Source organism: Ovis canadensis, chromosome 9 (assembly GCF_042477335.2).
Source record: "Ovis canadensis isolate MfBH-ARS-UI-01 breed Bighorn chromosome 9, ARS-UI_OviCan_v2, whole genome shotgun sequence".
Lineage (NCBI taxonomy): Eukaryota > Metazoa > Chordata > Mammalia > Artiodactyla > Bovidae > Ovis > Ovis canadensis.
This window is the reverse complement of record NC_091253.1, coordinates 61890270-61905020: the sequence shown is the minus strand read 5'-3', so window position 1 is coordinate 61905020 and position 14751 is coordinate 61890270. Positions and strand designations below refer to the sequence as shown.

At 33.6% G+C, this 14751-nt stretch overlaps 1 protein-coding gene across 2 annotated transcripts in view; it reads right to left on the bottom strand.

Moving 5' to 3' along the window:
- The window catches only part of HNF4G (hepatocyte nuclear factor 4 gamma), a 133567-nt gene that overhangs the window by 24986 nt on the left and 93830 nt on the right, over positions 1-14751 (bottom strand). The window contains exon 1 of one of the 2 annotated variants that reach the window (XM_069600331.1): positions 1971-2172. The exons of the other annotated variant lie outside the window; for it this stretch is intronic. Coding sequence (XP_069456432.1) covers positions 1971-2106 — 136 coding nt within the window. The 5' untranslated portion in view covers positions 2107-2172. Of the gene's footprint in view, positions 1-1970; positions 2173-14751 lie in introns of those variants that run through there. 2 annotated transcript variants of the gene reach the window in all.

Sequence of the window (14751 nt, the reverse complement as noted above, 5' to 3'; positions counted from 1 at the left end):
GTTTGAGTAAGCTCTGGGAGATGGTGAAGGACAGGGAAGCCTGGCAAGCTGCAGCCCACGGGGTCCCAAAGAGCTGGACACGACAGATTAAATAACAACACATCTTTATGGGCTTCCCAAGTGGCGCTGGTGGTAAAGAATCCACCTGCCGATGCAGGTGACACAAGAGATGCAGGTTTGATCCCTGGGTTGGGAAGGTCCCTTGGTGGAGGGACTGGCAATGCACTCCAGTATTCTGGCCTGTAAAATCCTGTGGACAGAGAAACCTGGCGAGCTATAGTCCATGGGGTCACAAGAGTCAGACAGGACTGACAACTGAGCACACATCTTAACACGTCTCTATGTACTCAAAAGATATTGAATATATAAGAATATATTATAAACTTTAATTGATCATAACATTATATAATAATATAAATATAATAATTCATTACTATATTCCCATTATAAAAAGATAAAAGACTGTCATGTCCCAACTACATTCTGGGAGAATATATGTATTCTACTTACTAATACTCCTGAATTGACAAATAGTGTCATATATAACTTCATAAAACTAAAAAATATCTTCAGTGAGAATATATTTAAGGCCAATCATGTGACACTTTAGAATTTAAATGCTAGGAATTTTTCTTTTCGTAACATAAATAGAATAGGTATTAGAAATACGGCAAAAGTGTCAAGAATTGATTGTGTTCTGGAAGATTATACGGAACTACAAAAAAATATTCAACTCTTGATTCCAGTTTATTGTCATACTTACATATTACTAATAAGAAACTTACACATTAATACAAGAAAACAAGTTAGACAACACTTTAGAAATAGCCAAAAAAGTCAGTTGTTTTAGTAAATATGGTAAGTCATTCCCTATTATTTAGTGATCTATAGCCTTTAAAAAATTCATGAGTCTACTGAAGTAAATACTTTATTAAATACTTCTAGTCAAGTCTAAACATAAAGTTTCAAAATAGTGACTTCCTAACAGTTGTACTGAAAATTGATTTTAACTCCTTTGTGGTAAAATTTCATAATTCATCTTCTGAATATTTTTTAGAAATCTTCCTACTAATAAATTATTGTTGTTTATTGTTAAGAACACTGCTGTCACAGTCACTGAAATTGTACACCGCAGTATAACCTCAAAGTATCCTGAGTACAAGACACAATTTCAGTCCTGAGCTAAGCATACACATAAACACACACATACACACATTTTTCCAAAGCATACATAATTAGCACAGTTTAGGAATTCTAACAGTTATAACTGATCTTGGACAAGATTTTTGCTTGAAAAATATACCTAAATTCAAAGTCAATGGTAAATTGTATTCTATTATATAAAGACATGAGCTCTAAACAAGTCATGTCTTATTTAAAGTTAAAATGTTACAGTAGATAAATACCAAGAGCTTTGTGAGGCTAAACATTAGCTTGTCAAGTACGGTTATAATATAAACCATTCTTTCTTTACATAATTGTGTTCAAGGCAAAAACTTGATAGTAATTTTAAACAGTTTCTCATCAGCAGTCATCGAGAACTAGAATAATAAAAGGAGGAAGCAACCAGTAAAACTCTCCAGGGTTCTAAGGAAACTTTTCTATATGTCATTTAAAATGTTGCATAGAAAATATACTTTACAGACAATCTGCCAATCTAACTCACTACTGTGATTTACAGTAAATAAAATAACTGCTGAAACTACTCTTTTTACCTGACTGGCCCATGACAGAATCCCAAGGTTACTTTATGACGCATAACTAAGCTTTTTCTACCTCAAACATAAAATAGCCATAGCATTATTCATTTAAATTTTGTGATGAAGGGCAAAAGCCTCAAATTTGCGGACTGAAAAAGCAAGCCCTGAATTCTGTAGCAATAAAACGCAGAGCTGCCCCCTAGGAATCTCAGTTTTCCTTCTCTCGTTATACTTACTTTTCTCTTTATCGGCAAGCAGATGAGAACTTACCATTTGAATTATACAGAATCTGCATAGTGTCAAACTCCAAAGTTGTGTAAGTTGGGTCCAAGACTTCACTGTAATTTGCCATCTCCATGTCCAGTATCGGTTCCGATACCCTCATCATTGATTTAGAAACACACATACAAGTGGCACCACAGGCCCAGACTGCGTGATGGCTGTTGGGCTTTCAATCTGTGAGTGATAATCCAAAGTTAACTGTAACTGAGTGACTTATGTGCTGCAGTGGGAGGGGCTGTAAAACTGTAAACTCCTTCAGCAGGCCATATTCTGCTTACTTCTTTTTCTTTTATGGCAAGCAATTCCTTGTGATAATGTTGGAATGCTTCATGGAATCACCTTATCTGAAGTGCTTAGTGGACTAACATGATTTCCTAAATTGATTTCCAGTAGACAATAAATGATGTCACTAAGAGGATTAAAAATAGAAAAGAGAGTATCTCCAGTTTTGAACCATCATTAGAGCTTGATTTATCCCATTTAAGTGGCTGAAACTGCATGCCACAAGTTCTGAAAAAAAAATGGGACTGACTTGTCATAAATTTGATGTCAAAGACTACAAGTTAACACTTGTCATAAGCACTTGATAATTTCAAGTTTTCTTACCCATCCAGTAAAGCTAACTTTATGTTGAAGAAAAACAACTTTGTGATTTGAAATGACAAGGGATTTATTTATGATGCATTCTAGCAGAAGCCTGGACATAGCCCTAATATGGCCTGAAACACATTCTCTTTAACTATCAACTTATGATTCAGTGTTCCTTGAAGGTTTGTAAATGGGCATAATTAGTACAGTTGCGAGTATCTTGCAGGCTTTCAATAAATAATTGTTAGACAACCAAGAGATGTTCAGAAGCTTGCCTCGGTGTGCCACCTGCTTGTGTGCTAATTTGCTTCAGTCGTGCCTGACTCTCTGTGACCCCATGGACTGTAGCCCGCCAGGCTCCTCTGTCCATGGGGTTCTCCAGGCAAGAATACTGGAGTGGGCTGCCATTTCCTCTTTCAGGAGATCTTCCCAACTCAGAGGCAGAACTCACATCTCTTACATCTCCTGCATCAGCAGGCCACAAGAGAGCCCTTAAAAACTGCTTTCAGGAGACCCCTTGGAAAAGATGTGCTCGAGGCGGAATACTAGTATGCAATGAAGACAGGGAAGGAAATAAACCATTCCTCCTTCTCCATCGTGGAGAGTCCATGGATAACACTAAAACTAAAAACTCATGAAGCAGTATGTCACTTAAAGTCACGGGCTAATAGTGGGCAAAAAAAAAAAAAAAAAAAGAAAAAGGAAGGAGGCTAAAAGAAGTGCCTGTGAGAATGATGCCCACTAGGTTTTTTTGTTTGTTTTTTCTTTTGTAGAATTCTTGGGAGAAACATTATAGAATTAGTTGATTCTTCAATCTGTGCTTCTATAACTTCAATAAAAATACAAACAACAAAAAGTCATAAATAAACAGTTATTCATGCATGAATAAGGTTTCATTTCTTTTTACTTTAAATGCCAATTACATTCTTACAATCTAAGTAAGATTATCCCTAACATGTGTGGAGGTACACATTCCCATCATCAACTTTCTCACATCTAACATCTATACAGCGCCCTGTATCGTTTATGTGTACATGTGACAAGGAGAATTTAGAGAGTGGGAACGTTTAGAAGACAATATTGAAATAGTGTCACACAGAGTGAAGGAAGGCAGAAAGAGAAAAACAAATATCATATATTAATGCATATATGTGGAATCTAGAAAAATGGTATAGCTGATCTTATGTGCAAAGCAGAAATAGAGACACAGATGTAGAATCAATATATGGATACCAAAGGGGGAAATGGGGTAGGAGGAGTTGGGAGATTGAGATTGATACCTATATACTACTGAATTTATATATAAAATAGATAACTAATGAGAACATAGTTTACTCAATGCACTGTGGTGACCTAAATGGGAAGGAACTCCAAAGCAGAGGGGATATATGTACATGTATGGCTGACTCATTTTGCTGTACATTAGAAACTAACACAACATTGTAAAGCACCTATGTTCCAATAAAAAGATTTTTTTTAAAGTTACTGGAGAGCTACAAAAAGATTATATTTTACATATATAAATATATATTTTTTATTAAAAACATATTCTGAGAATATGTTTACTAATTTTATCTTCTAAGAAAGAATTTCAGTCACATTTACATTATAAAAGAATTTTATTTTCCACATTTTAAAAAGATTACTGCAAAGTAGTATTTCTTATTCAATTTCTCAATACCATAAAACTTGTGACTATTACATCTTAGAAATTATTATATTTTTCATTTGAGAAGACCGGCTTCTGAAATTCAAAGCCATGTGAAGAACTGTGAAGAAAAGAGCAGAGCCATTTTAGCAGTCAGAGTCACTGTATCAAACAGTGATCACTGGAATAGCCCTCTTGCCTTCATAGTCTGTAGCACTCTTAATTGTGAGGATAATATTTGGGGGAGGGATAAATTTCAGGGGCTGATTTTGTTCAGAAGTTTAACTGCAGTAATTCAGTTTTTGAAGGCAACAGCATGCAAATCCTGTGGTTTTCATTTGCATGAAGTAGTTCTCATTTGTGCTGAGGCAGCACACACCTGTTGTGTTACCTGTGTAAACCCAAAGCGTGTATGGCACATTGCCCACATTCTTTCCCATGCATGCAGTGACTGACCAATACTGAGGCATGTCACCAGTGGAAGGGCACCAATAGAAGGAAAAGAGGAAAAGGAAAAGGTGGAGAACCATTCATTTATAAGACTGCAAAATACTTCAGAAAAATGTGATAAAAAGAGAAATGTGAGAACAAGGTTGTCACAGTTGATTCAGTTTCTGTTTCCAGTCGGCTCCATCCTGTGCTCCTGGGTAGCATCATCATGGATCAGGGCATGGCACTCAAAAGGGGAAGGAGCTTTAAATTCATCTCAGCACAAATCCTCAAACTTGGCTTTCAAGATGAAACCCATTTCCCATCTACATTATTGTAAATTATCTTTCTTATTTTATCAAGTAAAAACTTGAGAATTTCCAGAAGATATAGTGGATCTAAATAGGAAGCATATCTCCTCAAGTGGGGGCAGTCTTTCTCCTAATGATACTCAGATGTGGAAATTCCTACAGTATCCAGTTAGCCTCACTCTAGGGAAGGAAAGATTCTCTTTCTTTTCTTTATTTCTTCAAAGAAATTACAAAGTAGAGTAGAATTCCTCTTTATTTAAGTTCTAGAATTGGTAATTTACTGAGCAAATTAATTAGTTAGACAAATTAATTGAACAGAGAATCATAAAAATGGTATATCCACAATTAATATGTATAATTGCTACTGTTTTTTTAGATAACTAACACCTTTGAGTAAAAATCCACTGTGTGGAGTTCTTTTTTTAAAATTGAAGTATAGCTGGTTTACTATGTGTTCTGTTTCTGTACATAGCGAAGTAATTCAGTTTTATACATATATTATTCAGTTATATATTATACATATTACATATATATGTATATATATATATATATATATATCTTCTTTTTCAGATTTTTTCCATTATGGGTTATTACAAGATATTGAATATAGTTCCCTCTCCTCTACAATAGGATCTTATTATTTTTCTAATTTATATAAAGTACTGTGTACTTGTTAATCCCAAGCTCCTAATTTACCTCTTCCCACCTCCCTTTCCCCTTTGGTAACCACAAATTTGTTTTCTATGTCTGGGAGTGTGTTTCTGTTTTACAAATAAGTTCACTTGTGTCATTTTTTAAGAGTCCATATATAAATGAAATCCTATGGCATTTGTCTTTCTCTGGTTGGCTTACATCTCTTCGTATGATGATCTCTAGGTCCACCCATGTTGCTGCAAATGGTATTAGCTCCTTCTTCGTCATGGCTGAGTAATATTCCATTTTATGGATGTACCACTCTACTTTATCCATTCACCCGTCAATGGATACTTAGTTTTCTTCTGTCTTGGCTGTTGTTAACAGTGCTGCTATCACCATTAGAGTGCATTCATCTTTTCTCTTTTTTTAAAAAGACTTTTTGATGCGGAACATTTTTTAAGTCTTTATTGAATTTGCTACGATATTGCTTCCATTTTATGTTTTGGTCTCTTTTGGCCCCGAGGCATGTGGGATCCTAGCTCCCTACTCAGGGATTAAACCTGCACCCCCCGCATTGGAAGGCAAAGTCTTAACCACTGAACCATCAAGGAAGTCCCAAGGGTGCATATATCTTTTTGACTTAGAGTTTCTCAGGCTATATGCCCAGGAGTAAGATTGTTGGATCATGATATTTCTATTTTTAGTTTTTTAAGGGACCTCCATACCATTCTCTTTGCTGACTATACCAACTTATACTTGGATTCTTTATTATTTGTTTTTTTATAAATCCCATACACTGCCTTTGATTTCTCATTTTTTTTTAAAGTGGAGAAAGAAGTCAAAGCTATTTATAAAGCAATCAGAATATGGAGGCCTTCTAGAATTTTATAGTTTTGAAATATTTAATATATTTTGATCAACTTGCTTTTATTCACTTTCAAAGTATTTCTATTAGTGTTCATAGGGAAATTTTTTTCCTTTTTCCACTCATTTTGTTAGATTATGCAATATTTAACTAAATTATAGAATTAAAAAATAAGAATAAATGACACTAACATGCTAAGTAACAAATACAAGTAACACTTGATAACTATACAGAGTTGATGAGATGGTCAGAGGACACTACAGGACTATTCATAATAACCACAGTGGAAACAGTATAAATGTCCATCAGTGAATGAATGGGTTAAAAAAAAAAAAAGGTGTGGTATATAATGGAATACTATTCAGCCTTAAATAAGGAATGACCTGATGACACATATGACAAAATGGATGAACCTTAAAAATATTGCGATAAGTAAAATAAGCCCATCACAAAAAGACAAATACTGCATGATTCCACTAATAGAAGATATCTAAAATAGTCATCTCTGTAGATTCAAAGAGAGGAGTAGTGGTTACCTGGAGTCAACAGGACAGAGAAAGGAGTTACCAATTGATGGATTTAAAATGTTACTGAAGCAAGATCAATAAGCTCTAGAAATCTGCCATACAACACTGTAATAAATTATCACACAAGAAATCTGCCATACAACACTGTAATAATGTATCACACAACTTGAAAATTTGTTTAAAAGGTACACATTCATAATAGATGTTCTTAGCACAATAAGATCAAAAGATTTATGATGAAGAACTGAACTATAGCATGGGAAAATGACAAACCACATTAGTAAACAGAGAAATGTAAAATAAAACAATTAATAGTCTTTAAAACAAAAAAGATAACTTCTCCTTAAGGAAAGTAACTTACCCTAGAAACTATTAATAATTAAGATCTTCCACAAAGGAAGTTGAGAACCTGAGTCAATACAGAGAGCTGGCTAAGTAGATATTAGTTATATTTTTTCTTGAATTGATTTTAACATTAAATAATTTATATTTAAAAATTAATCTCTATTCTTCCATATGAAAAATCTCTCTACTTTTAAAATTCATCAGGCTTCATTCAAATATTTTTATTTGCTTAAGGAGGAGTAGGGAAGGACAATGAGGAGAATGAGAAAGAAAGGAAACAAAGAGATAATGTAAAAAGAAAAGGTCACACAGAAATAATTTTAGTCATGGTTACGCTTGGATTTTTGATTATGCAGCATAATCAAGCAAGTGTCACACTTTTTGATATTTTGTGTTTTCCCATTCAATACTGATTATGGCATTTTCATAATTTAGTAACTGATTTTGGGAAACATGTCACTAGGCACAATTGAACAAAATAAAATTCTACAGATTAATTGTATAGAATGTAGATGCATAAAACAGTTATGGCATTTGCTTATATATTTTCATATTAAAATTCATTCATTTTCAAGAAAGGGACAGATGAAAAGCTCGCTTTTCATAATTGCTTCATCAGGCACTTATTATGGATAAGTTCATTAAGGCTACATTTAAGTAGCTGTAAGAAAAAGAGTATTAATTTTATCCTTAGATGATAAAGAAATAATTGTCTTTAATAAATGGGACTTATGTTATAAACATTCAACACAAATTTATGAGCAATTTTAAATTTACTTCTTATGGTTTAATTGGGAGAGTTATCAAATATTCATGCTAATTTCTGACAGTAATTTGTAATAACAAACATTTTCTAAAATAGAGATATATGAACTTAACCTACATGTACAAATATAAATATACATGGTAAACTATGATCTACTGAAAATTCTTTAAACAAAGGTCACTTTGCAATATCTATTTTGTACACTGAACAAAATGTTATTGTTTTTTAGTGTGATCTCATAGTTTGCAGACTAAAATGTACCTTCTTAGGCCTAGTCAGCTCAAGTACCTCAGAAAGAAAGAACATTATTTGTAGATAAAGGGTTGATTTTAAATAGCACATCTAACATTCTAGAAAAAGTTTAAAGCAATTGTTCCTTAAACTGGCATGTGAAATATGGTATTTAAACTTCTCTAGAGCAACATAGCAAGAGATGAAAATAGCATAGTATTTAAAGAAGACAACTCAATACACTATTGACTAACTATTCAAGATAATAGCTGAAACATTTCTATCTTATCTGCAAGACTATTAAGCCTGTTAAACTGTTCTATACTTTATATTTAATTGAATCATTCCTTCAGACCATGATTTAACATAGAAAATAGGCTAATAAAAATCAAAGTTATTTTTATAAAAGAGTTTTCATGAAAATAACTTGGAATATTAATATTAAAACATTTTATTTTAAAGTGAACGTTGCTCAGTCATGTCTGACTCTTTGCAACCCCATGGACTATACATTCCACGGTATTCTCCAGGCCAGAATACTGGAGTGGGTAGCCTTTCCCTTCTCCAGGGGCTCTTCCCAACCCAGGAATTGAACCTAGGTCTCCCACATTGCAGGCAGATTCTTAACCAGCTGAGCCACAAGGGAAGCCCTTTTATTTTAAAGTTTTGTTTAATAAAATTTGTTCTGTAAATCTATTCCTTTGAGATGATTTTTCATTACCCAAAGTACTATACTGATCCCAAAAGCACATTAATCATTTTTTTTTGTTTCCATGTTCCACTTTTCCAAGTATCAAGATCACTAAAAGTTACATGAAGAATAGCAACCCAAATCAACCCAGTCTATTTTTCAATGTAAACAAGAAGCAAAGAGGAGAATGCTACCCAATAAAAAGTCTTGTTAATTCAAAGCAAAGCCACCTTTTGTGTCTCAAAAAAAATCAATTAAAACATCATTATTTTCCTTGCTGCCACTGTCTTAACCTGACCATCATTCCTTTTCTGAAATAGAAATCTTGTCTCCTATCATTTCTGGATGAGGATGAGGGAAAACAAACATACCTAAAAATTAAAACAAATCAAAATATGTATTTTAATCTTCAAAGTAAGTTGCTATCACTGACCTGCAAAGAAAGAAGTTTGAAATGGGATGGGATTTTAGGTTTCAAAGAACTTAATAAGTCCTATCTTAAAGCCCAGACTATATATAATTTTTAGATAACCAAAAAAAATTTTCCTTGTCTTTTTTTTCCCCCCTACTTTGATCCAGCTAATGGTCATGCAATGACCAGAAAAACCATATACCTCATTAGATATTTTAAACCAAAGTCATTACCAACATTAAAAATATATATTATTATTATTGATATATACTCCTAACTTAGAATTGCTGGACAACATTTAAAATTAAACTGAACTTTCATAAATCTTGCTTACAAAGTTTTCTAATTCCCTTTAAACAATTAAATGATTCCTTAGCTCACTGCTCAAGTCATAGTTTTCCAATTCCTGAAGGAAACAATTTTAAACCCTTATTTTAGATCCACCTTCAATCTGATCAATGCAAATAACTCACATCACTACTAAAAAAATGTTAAATAAGTAAATTAGAGAAAGATACACAGCGCCTTGTTAATAGGTGAATTAAGTTACAAACATATTATCCTTTTTATAATCTTCACAGCTTATGTCAGCTCTTCATTATTTTCCTATTTGCTCATTAAAACATCATATTTTTATTTAAAACTAGTTACACAATAAATGTAAAACCCCAAACTAAAGGAGAGTGAAAACTGGTATCATATTTAAATTAGTTGCTGTTAGGATAGACAAAAGGAGGACTGCATAGCTGAGACCTAAATGTAACCAAGAAAATACTCTGAGTAAAAGCTTAGAGGTTATATGAGAAATCTGCATATATTAAACCTACCTTCAAGGTCAGTTGCCTTGTGATTCAAAACAGACTCTCCTTTTCAGAAGATAAGGAGCTGATTATTACTAAATTATTAACTGGAATATAGATTATGCTAGTTAGGAAAATTTTAAAAATCAGTCTGGCTATAAGGAACATGTTAGGATTTGACAGCCACTGTTCTGCACTTGCTTTTTACAATCGGCATTATCATTGTTGCCACTGCAAACTCAGCAAAGTCAGTCAGAATATTTAAGATAGTGGTGGCACTCTGATACCAAAGATGCTGCATTATGCAAAATGATTGGGAGAAAGTTATCAGTTTGGGCCAGTACCTATGTCACATATGTTCTAAAGAGGTATAATGTTTAATAAAAATAGCAGCAGCTCTACTATGCTGAGTACACTGTTAAACTTGAACATTTTGAATAAATGTGTTATATTGACAGTAAACTTATCTGGGAGCCCAATGCATACATACTTACACATACACATACATAAGAATTTTACTGTTTCTTCATTTAAAAAATGCAGTAATAGATTATGTGGGTGTGTGGGCTCAGCTGGGTCTGACTCTTTGCCACCCTATGGACTGTAGTCCGCCAGGCTCCTCTGTCCATGGAATTTCCCAGGCAAGAATACTGAAACGGGTTGGGTTGGCATTTCCTCCTCCAGGGGATCTTCCCCACCCAAGGATCAAACCCACATCTCCTGTGTCTCTTTCACTGCAGGTGGATTCTTTACCACTAAGCCAATGGGAAGCCCCATAATAGATTATATACACAGTCATAGCATCAAGAATCACTCAACATTTCTCCTTAAAGCTTGTTTATATACAAAGGCAGAACAACAACAACATATTAATGTGATATTTGATTTAGATAAAACTAATTAAGATTTTGCATCTCTATTTAATATAGTTTGGTATTTGGTCAACTCAACTGAAATGTTAAATATTTTACCATGTTTTATGTAAATTTCCTTTTGAAAAAAGCAATATTGAATTTTTAAAAAAATACCAAAATGAAGTATATCTTTTGGAATAAAAATACAGACAACCAAAATGATATTAAAAGCAAACAAATATTAATTTATTTTGAACCAAACATCATAGGTAAAGTCATGGCTTTTGGCAATGTGCTAATTTTCAAAATTGAAGTATCAGAAGCTATCATCACTCAAGTAATTTGGAACTGCTTAATATATTAGACCAGTGATTCACAAATCCTGCTGTATATTAGAATCATCTGGGGAATTTTTAAAGATCCCAAGGCTAAAATTGTATCAGATACCAGTTACATTAGAATGTCCAGGGTGGGAGTCAGGTATGTGTGTTAAAAGCTTTAGGAGATTCAATGTGCAGTAAACACACATTTGTCCATTTTTGCTGAGCCAGCCTCCAAGTGTTTATGAGTTATTTTGTTGTTGTTGTTGCTACAGGAAATTATATATTAACTTTCCAATTCTAGGGCCCTGAAAGTAAAAACCCCATTTCCAAATCTTTAATTAAAAAATAAACAAACAAAAAACCCTAAAAAACTGTAAGCCAGTAACTGCATTGTGATTTCGGGTTATAATAGTAAATGAAGTGCTTGTTCAGCCAGGCAGTGTTACATTCACTTTGTTGTTGTTGCTGTTGAGCCCCTAAGTCATGTCCAGCTCTTTGTGACCCCATGGACTGTAGCCCACCAGTCTCTTCTGTCCATGGGATTCTCCAGGCAAGAATATTGGAGAATCTTGCCATTTCCTCCTCCAGGGGATTTTCCCAGCCCAAGGATCAAATCCACATCTCCTATACTGGCAGGTGGATTCTTCACCACTGAGCCACCAGGGAAGTTATATTCACATTAATCACAGCAATTTAATTTTAAAAATATGCATTATGATAACATAATACTTTTCTAACTGTTCTCCCTTCAGTCATAGTAGAAAAGAAAAAAAAAGAAAAAACAACTTAAGTCAGGAAATGGACCTCTAGAAAAGTTTAGGTTAGTCATGAATGTGTAGAATTTAAATAAATTCAATACATATTTGTATCAAAATGCTAGGGGGAAAAATATTATGTCTTACTTAAGTGTTAAGAACTTAGAATAATTTTTATAGCATTACTACTATTTTTAAAATGAAATGAGTAAAAATAAACACCAAGTCAAACCAAGTAAATATATATATATATGGTAAAACTGTGTGGTAATCAATCTGTAGTTTCGTGGAAATAAAGCTTACATAATTTTGAGGGCTCTTAAGAAAGAACTGGGTCAGGAAGATCCCCTGGAGAAGGGATAGGCTACCCACTCCAGTATTCTTGGGCTTCCCCTGAGACTCAGCTGGTAAAGAATCTGCCTGCAATGTAGGAGACCAGGGTTCAGTTCCTGGGTTGGGAAGATCCCCTGGAGAAGGAAAAGACTACCCATTTCAGTATCCTGGCCTGGACTGTATAATCCATGGAGTTGCAGAGTCAGACATGAAAGAGCGGCTTTCACTTTCAAGGAAGAACAAATTACTAGACACAGTGTCCTAACCAGGGCTTTAGAAGGGGCTCAGGCAACTGATGAGTCTTAAAATTTAAGTTTCATTAGCTTCACCTGAAATCTACCTCTGAGTTACCAAATACTGGTTTTATTTAAAATTCTGTTATCCTGATTCCATCTTTACCTGTATGGCAACCCCTTTTTGTCCTTCTTCATCCATCTCATAAATGCTCATTCTTTATCTTGTTGCTATTTTCTTTTGGAATATCATGCATTTAAAATTACTATCACTATTTAGAAACACAAATCCAAATTTTTATTATAGCAATTTGTCCATTGCAAAATGTAATTTTATGTCCCCAATTTCTGATTAACCCTTTTCTTTCTGGAATTCATTTTTGTCATATACAGTAAAACCTCAATGCAATAATGTAATAAGTAAAAGTTGTTCAGTCATGTCCAACTCTGCAACCCTAAGGACTATATAGTCCATGGAATTCTCCAAGCCAGAAGCAGGAACCAAAAAGAGCCAGAATTACTGGTTTCTGATCACTTAAATCAGCCTAAGTTTTAAAGAAATGTCTTGGTAATCTTTTAACTAAATTTCATATTCTCTTCTTATGGACTTTAGAAAGTGTTTTTTTAAGTTATTGGATCTCTTTAGTCTAAAATATTTGCAATAGTTCATTAGTTACATCTACCTTCTTACAAACTACTTTCTACCAGCTTGCTGGTACATTCAACATACCCAAACTAAGATTTACATAGATACTTTCCACTTTTTCATTTGTTGTTCATTATTAGGGTCCAATATATTGGAAAATTAGTATATTATACATCTAGCAGGGAGGTCAATGTGTCTGTATGAATGAGGAAAGAAGAAAATGAACTCAATGATTAAAATTTTTTCTACATGAAGTCATTGCAGCAACAGAGAGTTCTTAGATAGTCTATGTGATAACGATAGAATGTTCAAATGCCTTGATTATAGAAATTGAATTAGAATCTAGGTAAAGCGTGAAGGATAAGAAATTCATTATCCTGTGGTTTCAAGGATTATTCCCTTGTATTATCTAGAGAGAGCAGAGATTTCAAAACAAGCCTTTCTGGTTCCAAAAACTTTGCTTCTTCTCTTACTCACTGTTTGGTGGTATGCTTCAACTCACTTTGTTAAGACAAATAATCAAATTCCAGTGAAAGTATTTATATTATATAGGCATGACATAATTCTATATTTACACTAACTTGTATAAAATACTGCTTCAGCAAAATTTTGGTGGCATATTAAGAAAGTAACCAAGCTTACAGCAATGGTCCTCAGTGAAGGGTAATTTCCCCTCAGCATAGAAATTTACAAATGTCTGGAGATCTTTTTGGTTGTGACAACTAAGAAACAGTGGAAATGCTGATATATAGTGGGTACTGGGCAGAAATGCTATAAACAGAGTGATTATCTATGTCAAATATCAATAACACTCTGACTGAGAAACTTTGACCTACATATAGTAGACTTAGTTCATGCGTCCTCATTTAAAATTAATGAGAATCAATTGTGAAAATGTTCATTCTTTTTGAAAATTATAAGGCTCAATTGTGATAACATGCTTTAGCCTTTTGGAGATTATAAAGAACTGCTTAATCTTTACTTACTTAAAACTTTATTTATTGAAATGTTTTTATAAAATAATGTTCATCAAATATATTCTGGTATAATCTAAGTATGCAGACACAATCTTTTATACTTCATCATAACACCAGTATCTCCATAGTCAACTGATAATATGCACATTTTAAAAAGTTTGTTTAATTAATGAACTAATATACTAGTATAACAACTGTAATTCCTGGGGCAGAATCTTTTACTCAGGATAAAATGAAATTAGTGAAAATTAATACCAAGGAGAAAAAAAACTGGGCTTCCCAGGTGGCCTAGTGGCAAAGAATCTGCCTGCCAATGCAGGAGACACAGGTCTGATCAAACCCAGGTCTCCTGTATTGTAGGCAGATTCTTTATCTTCTGAGCCACCAAGGAAGAATCCA